Source organism: Vombatus ursinus, unplaced genomic scaffold (genome assembly GCF_900497805.2).
Source record: "Vombatus ursinus unplaced genomic scaffold, bare-nosed wombat genome assembly UNPS02014802.1, whole genome shotgun sequence".
Taxonomy (NCBI): Eukaryota; Metazoa; Chordata; class Mammalia; order Diprotodontia; family Vombatidae; genus Vombatus; species Vombatus ursinus.
In genome coordinates, this window is record NW_020954580.1 from 28,094,078 (window position 1) to 28,111,136 (window position 17,059).

Sequence of the window (17,059 nt, forward strand, 5' to 3'; positions counted from 1 at the left end):
TTGTTCCACAGAGATAAGTGGATTTTATAGCAAAGACCAAAATACAATTTTTAAACCAATGAACTTGAGGTAAAATGGAAATATCCTGGAGGGTATTTGAAAATTAGGGTGAACTTCAAGAGTAGACAGTAGGTTAAAATTGAGAAAATTTGAGGAATATCAATCTAGAATTGGCAAATCAGCTAATTAAGATGGAGCAGATAAGCCAGAGGAGGTGAAATGGGGTACTGTAGAGGCAGAAGAAAAAGACCATGTGAGCTGAGATCTCCTCTGTACCAACCAATAGGGAAAGGGAAAGAGAAGAGAGCAGAACATGGCAAAGGAACAGTCATGGGAGGACCAGGACAGTGCCAACTGCAAGAAATGTTCTTGTAACATGGGATGTGTTACCAACATCAAAGTAGAATCGAAAAGAGGATGTTAAATTTGGCCAGGAGGAGGAGTGTATAGCGTTTAGAAATGTGTATGTTAAGATGTGTATATATAATGAAACTACATCAATCTTAATTATAATATGGCATTATTATGTTACTGTAATTATAATACATTTAGAAATGGTCTGACCAAAAAAAATGGGAAAATAATGTTGTGTTCAATAAAGAAACAGATGTAACTGCATCAGAAATCCATGTGGAGAGTTCAGATTGTCTCATAATTTCTTTTGAGTTCAGTTATGTCCACAGAAAGGAAGCTTACTGGTCCCAAATCTCATGTACTTATGGTGAAAAAAAAAACAAAACTAAGGAGCTTAGTAGAAAGGAAATGCAATTTCTTAGCACATTTAATAATAGTTAACAATTATATAATGCTTAAAATGAGCCAGGCGTTGTGCTATCTCATTTTATCATTTGGCTCATGTATCATTTATCTCATTTTATCATTTGTATTTTTATCCCTAATTTCAAAATAGAACTGATTCTTCTCTCCAGGTATGGCTAAGAAAAATGACTCTTCATTTTCTGATATTGTAAAGGAAGTTGTAGAGCAACAGCAATCCCAAACATCTGAAATAGAGAAAAACAAAAAAATTCTGTTCCAATTGCAGGTAATTTCATTCATTATGCCTTTAATAAAATATTAAATGTATTTAAAACTTCTGCATTAATATAAGAGAAATGATTAAAGGTGATAGGAGATTTCGTTTTTAGGAGGCTTTTTCAACCGTTCAGTTGTACCTGAATTATATTTATATGAACATTCTAATCAGTAGAAAATGTGTCATTCTGTGCATAAAATTAATACAAAATGTTCAAGTGTTTTCTAAAGGCAGCCACTGAAGCAGCTAGTTGGCGTAGTAGATAGAGTGGGAGACCCGGGTCAGGAAGACCTGAGTTTGATCCCTCCATCAGACGTTTACTTGCTGTGTGACCGCTTGATCTTCCTGTGCCTCGGTTTCCTCATATGTAAAATGAAGATAGTGATACCTACTTCCTAGAGTTGTTGAGAGGATACAGTTAATGCGTTGGGAACCTTAAAGCACTATTTAAATGCTAACTATTATACAACTCAGGTTTCACACTTGTATGTGTGTGTATATGAATTCTTTGTTGTTCCTAAAATGCTCAACTCAGCTCACAGCTTTTAATTCAATATTTTCAAAATTGTGGACCACTAATGACTCTTAACCTGAATGGAGCCTGGTGGCTTTCCTTCCTCGCTGCCTCTACTTCCTCAGTGCTTTACAGCCTGACTTTTGGCCCTAATAACTCAACCGAAACTCCTCTCTCCAAAATTACCAGTGCTATTTAAATTACCAAGAATGAAGGTATTTTCTCAGCACTCATCCTTCTTGACCTGAGTGCTTCATTTGATACTGTTGATAGCCACTCCTTCTAGATAGTCTTTCCTCTTCAGGTTTTTGTGATACCTCTTTCCTCTCCTGGTTTGCCTTCTATCTAGAGGGTTACGCCCTCTCAGTCTCCTTTCCTGGGTCATCATCCACATCATACCCCCTAACTGTTAGTGTTTTCCAAAGTTCTATTCTGGGTTCTTTTATCTTCTCTCTCCTTTTTCTGAGTAACCTTATCCACTCCCATGGGTTTAACTATCATCTTTATGCATAGCATTCCTAGATCTATATATTTAGCCCAATTCTCTGTCCCAAGCTTCATTCAGTTCCTCTTATACTCAATTATTGTTGTTGTTTCCAGTTGTTTTCGGTTGTGTCCTACTCTTCATGACCCCATTTGGAGTTTTCTTGGCAAAAATATTGGAGTGGTCATTTCCTTCTCCAGCTCATTTTACAAATGAGGAGCTGAAGTGAACAGGGTTAAGTGACTTGCCCAGAGTCTCACACAGCTAATAAGTGTCTGAGGTCAGATTTGAACTCAGGAAGATGAGTCTTCCAGATTCCAGGCCTGGCACTCTATCCTCTGTGTCTCAACTGGCCTCTCTTTCCTTATTCACAGAATGAGAAGATTAGAGTGGATGAACCCTAAAGCTCCTTCCAGCTCTAAATCTATGATTCCATGACCACAGATTGTAATCTTTCCAGTATTTTTATAAGTTGTTGTGGCCTTCCAAAACTCATTACAGAGTGGCCAACTTGATGGTCATTAGCTTTTCTAAATTTAGAGTAGGCTGGTCTTTGGAGAGCAGACACAGAGGCTGTCACACAGGCTGTCATTGGAGCCCTGGGCCCAAGGCTTTTTAGCCTGATGGGACCTTTCAGAGCCTGAATTCCACTAGCATAGTCTTCATGAACTCAAGTTTAGGTCTATATCATGTTAAGTCATTGGAGGAAGACTTTAGTAGAAAGATCTTTAAGAATTAGATTTTAACTTGAAAATATATTACCACCATCATCACCACTTAGCAACAACAATAATGATAATGAAGACTACCATGCATTTATATGAAGTCTAATAAGTTTTCAGATTTTTTTAAACATGTGCCAAGACTTAATTGCCCTAATTAACTGTCTAAATTGGAGTAGTTTAGGCATATTTATGGACTTCCTAATTCATATACTTGGAATAGCTAGGTGGTACAATAACAGTGCTAGTCCTGGAGTGAGGAAGACTCCTCTTCATAAGTTCAAATCTGTCCTCAGACATTTACTAGCTGTGTGACCCTAGTCAAGTCACTTAACCCTGTTTGCCTCAATTCCTCATCTGCAAAATGAGCTGGAAAAGGAAATGGCAAACCATTCCAATATCTTTGCCAAGAAAATCCCAAATGGGGTCAGGAAGAGTTGTACACCACTGAAATGACTCAACAACAACGATTCGCAAGCTTGGGTATGGCCCTCAAGAACATTTTAATTGAAATTATTCCTTAGTGAGTGATGTTTTTCCTTTCTTAGATTAGCTCTGGCTTTAGGCATGGGCATCAAGGTTATCAGCTGTGATGTAATGACATTGATATCAGGATGTCAACATATTTTTGATTGTTAAGTACTAGACCTTTCTATCATAGAGCAATAAAAATGTGTTCCATTCTTCATGTCACTTTCCACACTTATCTTGTTTGATCCTAGCAACAGCTCTGCAGAATAGACTGGATAAGTAAGTAGACCTGTTCTACGTACAAGAAAAATGAAGTTCAGGGGTTAAAAGTCTTCTCTAAGGTCTCTTGGCTAGGACTAGACTCCAAGTCTTTAGGTACATACTCCGGCGCTCTTTCCACTTCACTGCACACATGTTCTCTTTGCATTACTTCTATTATTTCCCAGTTATGCTTATTAACACAAATTATTAAACATAATGTCAAAATAAATTGTTAGGATCAAATAATAAAAGCCACATAGCTAGAAGTAAGTGAAAATTGTAGAAAACAGAGCTCCAAATTCTGTAAGAAATTTTTAAAAAATTTTAATTTAATTTTTAAAAATTTTAAAAATCACTCTGAGACATTTTCTTGTACATCAGTTTCTCCAAATCTGAAAATACATATTTTTTCAGATTGTTTAAGTGATTTTCCTGCATGTATTATGCATCAGAACAATGACACTCCGCTGATGTTGAATGTCATGAATTAATAATGATAATGTTGAACTATATTACAGAATGAAGTCCGTGAATTTGAGAAACAAATAGGCTCTGTCATAGCAGAGACCAAAGAAATAGAAAAGCACATTTATCAACAAGAAAGTGAAATAGAAAAAACCAAGCTTCACTGTGGAAGCCTAGAAGCTCAAATCAAATCCTTACATGCAGAAAATGTAAAGCTCAAGTTTTCCATAGAAACAGCACAAGAAGAGTTTGAAGAGTACCGTATAAGAAATAATGCATATGATGAGAAAATAAGATTATATAAAGAAGGTATTGCTGAGGCAGAAAATAAATGGCCATTTATGATTGAACTCCATCTGAAAAAAGAAGAAATTAAAAAATTAATGACAAAGAAAAAGGAACTGACCCATGATCTCCAAAATCCAGAAGGAAACATGATAAAACAAGCACAGGTTTGAAATATTCTTTTTTAGAGCTTATCTTTTTTATTTTTTTTATTTTTTGCAAGTGCTGTATAATACATTAGCTGGCAAGGGAGTGTTAACTCATGATTAAGCAGTAGGCCTACTTTTTAAACTCTGTTTTAACTAAGCTGCTCAGATGGCTTTCGTAATTCTTTTCAGTTTTGTGAAGTGTTTGAAATGAGTGACGACAGTGTCAAATGTGTGGAGGCATAAGTGAAAATGAAATAAAATCAGATTTATAAAAAATATAGAGGAAAAAATACTGTGAGCAATTAATCCATTTGTGGTTAAAAATTGTGATTCAAAGAAGTGCTCAAGCACTTGGTTCCAGACTGATAGATCCAAACCAACTCAAATCAATTTAGTATGCCTAATGCTGATATGGAAATAATATGAATTAATGCTTGTCCCTTAAGCTGTCTTCTTCTTTTTCCTGCTGTTCTTTGAAGACTGGGAGTGACAAACTTTAGGGTGTCAAGCATTTCTTCATGCTGTTGCTGGGCTGTAGCCAGCATGACTACCACTGACCTTTGTATCTTATTTCCGCTTGATTCTTGGTTCTGTTTCAGAATTTAAGGGGTTTTGACTAAGTTTCTAATTGTAGTTGTGTAGAATAGAAATATTTAAATGATGCTTAACAGCTTCTAGGTAATGTTTTTTAAATCCCAATGATAACTGTGTTTTAGATTTTATGTACTAGTACTCATCTTCAATTTACCCATGTACTTTCAATTTTATATACAGGAAGAAATTATGAATCTAAAAGATAAAATTGTAACTATAGAGGCATCTATCTCCACAAAAACTAAGTTGCTTGAGGAAGAGAAAAAGGTACATGAAAAATTGATGAAAGAAATAGAGGTAAGTTTTAGATACTTGAGTTAATTTTTTAAAATCTCAGTTCTGTATCACATAATTTTAATACAGTTGTCAGTTTTCCATTCTAGTGAAGGCAGAGGAGTCAGTAATCTGAAATTTAAAAAAAAAAATTAAATCTAAATTCATTTTTTGGATTTTGAAATGTGACCAGGGAATCCTACTTTTCAGAGACTCACAAAACTTCACCACAAAAGGTGTGCTGGCCCCGCTCATTTTTACTCTTTAAGCTGTGATTCGCTGATTCGTACAGCTGCTGTGTTACCACAGGATAGTGGAGATGAAATATAGCTTATTAGAACTAGAGAGAACCTTAAGAGTAGACAGTGTTCTATATGGAGGAATCCTTAGACATCATCTATGCCAAATGTGGGACCAAAACACAGCATCTTTGATCTGAAGTGTCTAGAGAAAAGAATCTGAACTGATATTTCTTCCCAAGACATCGTCATTTCTACCTCCGCTATATCTGTTGTGTCCATTCACCTCTCCCTACTTACACTGCTACCATCCTGCAGTAGCTTGCTAGTTCTGGTCTCTGTGCCTCAAGTCTCTCCTCACTTAGCTGCCAGAATGATCTCCCTAAAGCGCAAATCTGACCCTAAATGCCAGGTTCCCTTTTACTTTCAGTATCAAATATTAAATCTTTACTTTGGGTTTTAAAGTCTCTCACACTTTGTCCCTTTCCTGCTTTTCTAGTCCTCTTACACTTTACTCTCCTCCATGTATTTTACGATTGGGTCACACTTGCCTTCTTACTGTTCCTCCCATGTGACACTCCATCTCCTGACTGTGTTTTCGCTGACTTCCCCCCATGCCTCTTCATTTTTGTGTCCTGGCTTCCTTGGATTCCTTCAAGACTTAGCTTCAGTCTACCTTCTGTAAGAGGTCTTTCCTTCCTTCTCCCCCTCCCCACCTATGTACAGAGTTGTTTGCATGTTGTCTCACTTACTAGAAGCTGAATTCCTTGAGGGAAAGGAACATGTTTTTACCTTTCTTTGTATCCCCAGCATTACTAATCTCCTGGCACATAGTAAACTCTTAATAAATGCTTGTTGACTGACACTTCATTTCCAGGAATGGTAGTAGATATGATTACTAGTCCCACAGTAAAAAATATAATAGCAGCTTGGGGGTCTGGATCAAGCCAGAAATGGTAAAGGGTTACCCATCAGAATAAGTGATTTTTGAAATTCTTTCTTAAAAGTTCATCTCTTGTTGGCCAACCTTTTGTTGATGAGTTTTTATGCGCTTAGTAAGGCAGGACCCTAGACACCAGAGGTACAGTTTATTGCCTGGTCCATGCCTAAGACTATCCAGCTTAGAAGGAACAGACAAAGCCTGTCTTCTACTAATCTAGTCTTTGGAAACCTCAGGGACATCACAATGCCACAAGGAGACATGGTGGGCTTTAATGGAAGAATATTCGTCACTTTTTTTTTTTTAATAGAGCATATACAGCTTTAAGTAGGACTGAATTTTATAGTAGTATGTTACCACAGAGACACCTTAGTGACAATTTATGTTCAGATGGTTATAGAAGGAAATTTAGAATAGAGAGAAAATAGATTAAAAATAAAAATCTGTAGTAAAACTGCAAATCTGAAAATAATGCATCTTAAAAGTATTAATTTAGAAATGGATTATTGTTTCTAATGTATTTCATCTGATTTAGAAAAATAGGAAGGTACAAACTGAATGCTCTTATACCATAGACCATGAGTATAATTTACATTTCACTGACAATGAAAATAAAAATTACTTTTCTGGCCAAGATTAATATTCTCAGATGTTAAATCTTCTGTTTTAAAGGTTCCTATCTATTTCACTGGCATTGATGTTTAGTTTTAGATGGAAGGGTGGATGAATCTGAGACTTTCATTTTTTATCACTTCAGCAGATAACTTCCTGCACTGAAAATTAATGAACTGTTTCAAAGCCTTATAACAGCCAGTTTTGTCAAGAATATCTTTTCCATTATAATTTTAGCTTTATTACTTTTAATACATTTAAAAGTAGTTCTGTGTTAACACTACCATAATATTAGAATTGAAAAAATAAAACTTAAAAAATTAGATGCCCCAAGATTAAATTATAAAAACAAAGACTAATATATTTAATGTGTTATGCATACCATAACATATAATAATAATAATCATAGTAGCTTGAAAACATTAATTTTTCTCGTATCTGAAGAAATTTCAGTAAACCATCAGCTAACAAGTATTCTTCTTGAAATAGCATATTTCTTGAAAGGATGTATGTTTCACAACTAAAATAATTCTGTATTACCCATCATGCCTCTTGCTTTTTATAGTAAGACACTACATGATATGGTAGAAAAAACACTGTTCTTGGAATCAAGCAGCAAGCATTTATTAAGTATCTGTTATATGTTGGAATCAGGTAATATATGAATTTCAGTCACAGCTCATACAATTACCAGGTGTTTTTTCTAGGTGTTTTACCATGGCTAAGTAATTTATTCTCTCAAGTCTTTGTTTTCACATTTATAAAAATGTGGTGAATAATAACTCACAAGGTTGTTGTGAGGCTCAGATAAGATAATGTACATAAAAAGCTTTTTAAACCTTCAAATGCCATATTAATGTAAACTATTATTAATTCTGCTCCTTTTACATTTCTAGCCTTCATGAAATTTCTGCTCAGATGCCTCATTGTAGAAGTGACTCTGAATACTTAAATCAGTTAATGGACAAGGCCTTACTAAGGGTCTGTTTACCAGTGGAGTCCCAGGTCCAGAAGGTCTTACCAAGCTGTAAAGATTTGCTACATCATATGTCCAGTGACATATAATGTATCTGTCATTCAGGGATCAGCAAATTGCTCAGAGAGGCTCATGAACAAAAACTTGGGAACCAGGGGATCAGTGTTTTTGGCTATAGTAATCCATAAAAGACCTGACAGGTGTTGGTACTGCTCAAGTGGAGGGAGTAGCTACACTGAGGAAATTATAGGTTTATTCAAGTGTGGTACTCCTACAGCCAGGGTCTTAGTATAGTATTGGGCCTTTGCTTGGATAACAGCACTGGTACATTTCAGTTTTTAATGTTTTCAAATGTTTTACACTTTTCAAGCCTGACTTTTATGCTTTCTATATTAATGTAGCTTTGGTACAACTAATTCAAGTTATTTGTATTTAGCATAATTTTTTGCTAAATCAGTTATTTTAATGTGTTTTTAATCTGGGTCTATGTGAAGCAAGCCGTTAAAAGTGAACTGTCTCTTTTCGTACATCTTGGGAAAAAGTCGATTTAGATAGAGAAACGTGTTTCAGACAACAAATGAAATGGCAGAATACCAAAAAAAAAAAAAAAAAAAAAGCCAAGCACACAAACATCAATAAATGATCTTCAGGAGGTAAAAATAGTATTTGCCAAAACCGTGGATTTGGGGGCAAAAAAGAGTTGGGTACTAAAAGAGACTTTAATAGATGAGGAAAACAAGTAGGCAGAAATTTGTGATAAGAGGCTATGTACAAAGTTTTTATTCCTATATTGTATAGAATTCTGGGTATTGTTACTTAAAAGGACTAGAGGAATTGGAGAACATTTATTAACTCTAAGCTCCTAGAGTTCAAAAGAGTATATTTAACCTACTTTGTACAACATAAGCACTTGATAGATGTGTTCTTTTAGGACAGGTACAAAAGTGACTAAGGATTTGGAAAATAATACTTCATTTTACCCAAAGGGGAAAAAATACCTATCAAGTTGATTTTAGACTTAAAGTATATGAAGATTTTAAGTATATTCAGAAAGTGTAGAAGTAATATGGCAAAATAGTTGGAGAACAGGCATTGGCACCAGGAAGACCTGGTTTCGAGGCCCACCTTACCAGTACTGGCTACCAGACCAAGTCTCTTCACCTCTCAGTGCCCAAGTCACTCTAATAGTCTCAGTTGTAGAGAAGACGTAGATTGGCCCTGGTAGAAGAAGTGGAGCTTTTCCCTTGGACCTCCCTACTCCAGGGAAGTCACAAGGCTAGCCAAAATCAGAAAACAGAAGTTGGGACCAAATATTCTCTACTAAAAGTAGAGGCAAGAAGAAATATTGACGATTTTTTAGATTTACACACCACATATTTCAGAAGTTATTCTATCCCAAGAAATCCTTTCTCTACCATCTGGATAGATATTTCTAATCTACATTTTAAAAAAAGAAATGTTCAGAGCGCCGTAGCTCTGGAGCTGGGAGAAACCTCAGATGTCATCTTATCTAACGCCTTCCTTCTGCAGATGAAGAAACTGGGATGTAGGAAGCTTACGGGATTCACGAAGGTCGTACAAGTAGGGACCATCAGACACAGTGTTTGACCCAGGTCCTCTGATCTCTGAGCCATGGCTTATAAGTATAGAGCTGCTTGCCACAAATCACTCCCCACTCCAGTCCATCTTCCATCCAGCTGCTAAAGCTCAGGTCCCATTATGTCACCCCTGTACTCACTAAACTCCAGAGGCTCCTATTACCTCCAGGATTAAATACAGAATCTTCTATGTGGCTTTCACCGCCCTTTATAATCAGCCCCTCAAACCCCCACCTTTTCATTCTTACACACACACACCCTTCTTTAAACCCTACTCCCCCATACTCTTCAATTCAGTGACACTGGCCTCCTGACTCTTCCAAGGACAAGACACTCCCATCTTTAAGCTCCAGGCATTTTCTCTGTCTCTCTCCTGTATAGAAGAGAATGTTCTCCCTCCTTTTCTCTACCTCCTAGTTTCTCTGGCTTCCTTCAAGTCACAGCTAAAATCTCACCTTCTGCTGGAAGCCTTTTCCAATACTTTTTAATTCTAGTGCCTTTCCTCTGTTAATTATATTCCATTTATCCTGTATATAGCTAGTGCATGTAGACACATTTGCTTGTCTTGTCCCCCCCATCCCCATCAGTCTGTGAGCTCCCTGAGGGTAGGGACTGTCTTTTGCCTTTTTTTTTTCCTTTTAGGCAATTGGGGTTAAGTGACTTGCCTAGAGTCACACGGCTAGTAAGTGTCAAGTGTTTGGTCTGAGGCCAGATTTGAACTCAGATCCTCCTGACTTCAGGGCCGGTGCTTGGTGCTCTATCCACTGTGCCCCCTTTTTCCTTTCTTTGTATCCTGGGTGCTTAGCATAGTGCTTGGCTTATTAAATGTTTACCGATTAATTGAGTCAGGACTAATACTTAGCTCTCCTGACTCTTAATCCAGTTCTTTCCATTATTTCATGATGTATATGAAGAGTTAACTATTAAAAAAAAAACAAAAAAATTTAAAATGGGTTAGTAAAATAAAGTTTAAAGCCCACAGCTAATATGGAAATATATTTTGTATGACTTCATATGTAGAATGGATATCATATTTCTTGCTTTCTTAATGGGTAATGGGAACTGAAAATAAAAATAAAATTAAGAAAAAAACTGTTTAAAGCTTCTCTTTTGAATATTTAAAATAGAAAAGAATTTAAATTTAGTTGAGATCGCTGAGGTCAGCCAGCTTGGGCAAAAAGTTTGACTAAAACTAAAGTTTGACTTCTTTGCCATCACCGTTTAGTTTAAGAAGCTGCTATTAATGTTAACCCACCCATACCCAGTATACAAAATTATGTATTTCAGAGAGCTATACCTGTAGTGTGAGCTATACCTCCCACATCATCATCATGATCCAAGTTTAGGTATGTTTTTGTGTAATAGATTAGATCAGCTTTCAAAATCCCCACCAGCCCCAGGATTCTATTCTTTCGTTTGTTTAATAGTTAATGTCCTTTAAATAACCAGTACTAACATCATGAGTTTTTCTCTTCAAGTCTCTGAAAACATACAGTAATTTATTCCACACTACTTGGCTTTTTTATTTTAACCCCAAGTATGTATGGTACATGCATACTTTCAAAAGATACCCTAGAATTAATATACAACATATGGAGAATAATTATTTAGCATTTTTAACAACCTTGAAAGCAAAACTGTTGTTTGAAACCACTCTTTCCTTAAAAATCTGTGAAAATGATAAACACAGATTTTAATTATTATCACTAACTTGGTTGATATAATTTGTGGGACAAGAATTGTTGATTCCACCTTCTGTAAGCCTCCCGAATTCATTATAATAACAAAATAATAGATTTTTAGAACCAGGAATAACCTCAGAGTTCACTAGTTCCTCATTTTAAAGAAGTAGTAGCTGAGGCTAAGACATTAAGTGATGTATACAAGGTCACACTGCTAATTTGTCACAGAGCAAGACTAATACTGTACTTTCAGGGCAGTGTTTTGTTTTATTTTTTTCTACTTTACTGTATCACAGCATCACCTTAACCCTGTGATGTGTGTATATGTAAAACCATACTATGCATACTTCTGTTTATCAGTTTTTTCTCTGGAGGCATATAGCATCTTCCTTCATAGGTCCTTTGTAGTTAATTTGAATATTCATAATTTGGAATAGCTTAGTCGTTCAGTTATTCTTTGAACAATATTGCTGTTACCATATACAATGTTCTCTTGGTTCTGCTCATTTCACTCCTCATTATTTCATGCAAGGCTTTCCATGTTTTTCTAAAACCAACCTGCTCATCATTTACAACACAGTAGTGTTCTATCACAATCACATACCACAGCTTATTCAAGCATCCCCTCAATTTCTAGTTCTTTGCCACCATAAAGAAAGCTGCTATAAATATTTTATATTCTTTTCCCTTTTCTTTGATCACCTTGGGAAATAGACCTAATAGTGGTATTGCTAGATCAAAGAGTATATACACAGTTTTATAATTCTTTGTACGTAATTTTAGATTGCTCTCCAAAATGGTTGGGTCATTTCACAGTTCCATCAACAGTGTATTAATGTCCCAATTTTTCTACATCCTCGCCAATATTTGTCATTTTCCCTTTCTATCATTTTGGTCAGTCTGATAGATGTGAAATGATATCTCAAAGTTGTTTTAATTTGCATTTCTCGAATCAATAGTGATTTAGAGGTCACAACCCATAGGTTTAGAAATGCTAGAGTGGAGGCAGCTAGGTGGTGCGGTACATAGAGCACCGGCCCTGAAGTCAGGAGGACCTGAATTCAAATCCAGCCTCAGATCAAACACTTGACACTTAACTAGCTGTGTGACCCTGGGCAAATCACTAAATGCCAATTGCCAAAAAAAAAAAAAGAAGTGCTAGAGTGCTCACAAGTGGAAAAAGTTTAAGAAGATTTAGAGCGTTTTTTCCTCCCAAAGCTGCCTATTAATATCCTTTGACCATTTATCAATTGGAGAATGACTCATATTCTTATAAATTTGATAGAGTTCTCTATTTTTGAGATATGAAATATTTACCCAAGAAATTGTCTATAAATTTTTTTTCGCAATTTTTTGTTTTCCTTCTAATCTTGGCTATATTGGTTTTATTTATATGAAAACTTTTTAATTTAATGTAATCAAAATGATCCATTTTACATCACAAAATGCTCTTTATCTCTTATTTATTAATAAATTATCCTCTCCATAAGTCTGATAGGTAATATGTTCCATGGTTTTCTAATTTACTTGTGATATCTCCTCTTATATCTAGGCCATGTATCCATTTCGACCTTATCTTGGTAAATGGTGTAAGATACTGGTCTATACCTAATTTCTGCCAAACTGCTTTCAGGTTTTCCCAACAGTTTTTTTAACCAAATGGTGAATTCTTATTCTAAAAGCTTAAATCTCTATATTTGTCAAACAAAAGATTACTATAATCATTTACTGCTATGTATTATATGCCTATTCTGTTCCACTGATTCACCTTTCTGTTTCTTAGCCAGTATCAGATAGTTTTGACAGTTACCGCTTTATAATACAGTTTAATATCTGGTATTGCGAAATCTTCTTCCTTTATATTTTTTTTTCATTAATTCCTTTGATATTCTTGACCTTTTGTTCTTCCATATTAATTTTGGGGTTTTTTTTCTAGCTCAATAAAATAATCTTTGGTAATTTAATTGGGATGGTATTGAATAAATAGATTAGGTAGAATTGTGATTTTTATTATATTGACTCTGTCTACCCATGAACAATTAATATCTCTCCAACTATTTAAATCTTACTTTGTTTGTATAAAAAGTGTTTTACAATCATGTTCATGTAATTCCTGGGTTTGTCTTGGCATGTATACTCCCAGATATTTTATGCTGTCTAGTTATATACTTGTTTACATTTTTTCTGTGAGTTTTTATGTTCTTTTTATCTGTGTAAATCCTCCCTCCTTTAACCTTTACATTTGTTGAAACACAAACTATGTCTAGAGTATCCTTTATACCTTCCCATAGATGTTGGTGTGGAACTTTGAATATAATGGAAACAAGAAATGATGACTTGGATTGTGCTTACCTCGCCCAATTCCCAATATGCATACATACATAATAATACATACATGTGTATAAGCATACATGCATACATGTGTATTAACTAGGAAGATTAAGATTTGTATGATATACTGTGTAAAATATATCTATATATATAAGCTATAGATACATGGAAACACATATAGGCTTATATTACATATAGGTATATACAGCTATCTATATCTTAACTAGGATGATTAAGTGATTATAACCAGGCAACTTGTAAGATGAAAGACATTTCATCCCTCTCAGTTTCTGGGTAGAGATTATAAATAGAGAAACAGAATAAACTTCCATGTTAAGCCATAAAGCCATTAATTTATAGCATAAGCATTTTAACTATACCGGAGATGGAATGATATGTATGAGGAACAGCAAGTAAGCCAATTTGGCTGACCTACAGAAAGCATAAAGGGAAGTAATGTCCAAGCTTATAGAATGTCCCCTCTGCTTACGATGCACTTCCTTGTCAGTTCCACCTCTTAGAATTCCTTTTTTTCCCTTCATAGCTGATATACAGATTACCTCCTATACAAGGCCTTTCCTGATCTCCTCAGGTACTAGTATTTCCCCCAAAATTTTCTCTTGTAATAATTTGTTTTTCATATTTTATATTTACTTACACAATCAATCTACCAGTGATGGTGTGTGGGCCCAAGCCGAGATCTTAGCCCCTTACCCCAAAGGGAATCTGGCTCCCATTTGTCTACAGGCCCCAGAAAGCCCTTAAACTTTTCTTACTCTGGTCTCAAAGGGTTCCTTATCTCCCCTTATCTCCCTTTGAAAGCCCTAGCCCCACCTTTTGATCTTATTCAAATGCCTTTCAAACTTCTTCCATCCAGTCCCTCTCATTATCTATTCCCATTGTCTATTCAATCTCTTAGACATTCCAATCAGAATTCTCAACTAGACCCTTTTCCCAGCCCCTTCCCTGGTCACCCAAATTTACTTTAGTGTATATATGATCCACCCTGGCCCCCATTTAAATGCTGAGACTCATGCCCAAAAGGCTGAGACTTTCTCATGCTGGCTCATCCCTATGGGCGTTACTCATGTTCACATTCCTTAAGAGACTGACCTGTGTGATTTATCTCTAATAAACTTTTTCTCTGTCTGAAAGAAGATTTGGGTTGAATTGATCCAGGCAGGGCCTGCGTCGCGATCTCAGGGTGCCAGCACCCCTAAACCTCTAGACCTCATCAGGGATAGGAGGAGAGTCAAGTGTAGGAATATTGGAAAAGTGGGAAGGGGCTAGCTTTGGAAGAGCTCTAAATGTCGTAGGATTTTATATTTGATCCTGATGGTTAGAGAGAGTCACTGGAGTTTACTGAGTAGGCAGGTAAAATTATCATGCCTATGCTTTAGTCAAGTCAATGCATTGTCAACCTGGCTCAATTCTATCCATTTTTAAAGCTCAAATAAAATTCTGCCTCCTCTGAGATTATTTTTATGAACACTGGAATCTAAAGGATTACTTATTGCCTGTATTGCCTTGTATTATTATTTTTTCATGTCTAATCTTATGTCACAGCTAGAGTGTAAGCCCTTGTAAACAGGGATTATATCATATCTTTTAAATCCTCCAGAGTACCTAGCATGATGTCTTGCACATAGTAGATACTCAATATTTGCTGATTTGATTTTTATTTGATATTATTTAATATATGATTATTTGATTATTGTCTTATAAAAACCAAATAGATCCTCATCTTTCTGACCTGTCTGTCTTTACTATTAACCTACCCATAGAAAAGGAACAGACTAGGCAGCATCCAGGTTCTTTTAAGAATATAATTCTGCAAATAACTGCATAAAAGATCTATTCAGCTCTTTTAACCTGTAACATTAATTGGATGTACAAGTGCTTTGAGAGGTAGAGAAGGCTAGATGTAAGCTGTTTTTATCCTTTGTTATCATCACCTCCATTTTTCAAGAATCCTTCAGTCTCTGGCTTTCCTACATTAAAACAAAACTGTAGTCTTGACTAGTAAGAACATCTGTCATTTACAAAGCACTTTAATGTTTGTGGGACAGCTAGGTGGTGCAGTGAATAGAGCAGCATGCCTGAAGTCAGGAAGACTCATCTTTCTGAGTTCAAATCTGGCCTCAAACACTTCCTAGCTGTGTGACCCTGGTAAGTTACTTAACCCTGTTTGTCTCAGTTTCCTCATTTGTGAAATGAGTTGAAGAGAAATGGCAAACCACTCCAATGTCTTTGCCAAGAAAACCCCAAACGGGGTCATGAAGAGTCAGATACAACAATAACAAATGAATGTTTGCAAAGTGCTTTTCTACATATTATTTAATTTCATAACGGCCCTGTAAAATAAATCCTACAGCTGTATCCCCATTTTACAGTTGAGATTTATAGAGATTGAATGACTTACCCAGGGCCACACAGCTCGGAAGTGGCAGAGGAAGAATTCATGCCTCAGACTCTCCTAATTCTCAGTCCTGTACTAATTTACCCTCCATGACGGTGCTTCCTTATTGCTAAGACCTGTTCATGTAAGTAGACAGCTTTTCATATCCATATTTATTATTTATTACAAATTCTATTAAATTGTACTCTTTGTTTCAATAGGTACAAAATAAAAGGTGTGATGCTGTTTTAAAGCGCCTCCGCTGTCAGGTGAACAAGCTTCAGGCAAACAGAAGACAATGGCAGTGGAATATTCAACAGATGGAAAAAACTGCGGAGGAACTAAGGAGGTGCATAGGAATGAGAGATTAAAACAGTACTCTGGCAAAATCGAGAATACGGGTGACACAGTATGTCATCCTTGGCATCCAGTAAAATAATTTGGGAAATAAGCCTTTGGATCTGTGACTAGTAGGATCTATCTTCAAAGGGACTTACGTAGTGAATAAGTTTCCTCCCTTTTATTAAAACTAACTCTCAGTTGATAATTAAGTTGTTAACTAAACTACAGTTGAGAACAGGTATGTGGTAGAAGAGTCTCTGTAGAAACTCTGAGTATGTAGGTAGGGAGCTGTACTGATTTGTGCAGATGAGTTACAGAGAAAGAAGTCTTCTCTACAGTTGAACTATATGGATGGGCTGACTGGGAAAGACCTCTTTTTACAGCAAGTCAACTCAACTAAATGCTGAACTATTTGAAAATCAAGCATCTAATTCTGTTCTTCTCTTTTGTGTTTCATTTAGCACCAACAAACTGTAAAACATTTGGCAAGAAAATAATACTTCTGAATTTATAATAATTTGCATTTTAAAGTATTTTAAACTTAATACTTTAGAAAGAAAATGAATATCTATTTCAAACTGTGTTAGAACTTGCCTTCTAGACATCCATTTTAGCGGTAGTCTATAACAAAGATATTTGCATTAATTTTATTGTTACAGGTTCAAAGAAGTGTAACTTTTCTACTTT

At 35.7% G+C, this 17,059-nt stretch overlaps 1 protein-coding gene across 1 annotated transcript; it reads left to right on the forward strand.

The window, feature by feature from the left end:
* Positions 1-931: 931 nt before the first annotated feature.
* On the forward strand, positions 932-16,401 carry CCDC122 (coiled-coil domain containing 122). The gene is made up of 4 exons (XM_027873479.1): positions 932-1,045; positions 4,007-4,405; positions 5,162-5,278; positions 16,252-16,401. The coding sequence occupies exons 1-4, from the start codon at positions 932-934 to the stop codon at positions 16,399-16,401; spliced, it is 780 nt and encodes a 259-aa protein (XP_027729280.1).
* Positions 16,402-17,059: the final 658 nt, after the last annotated feature.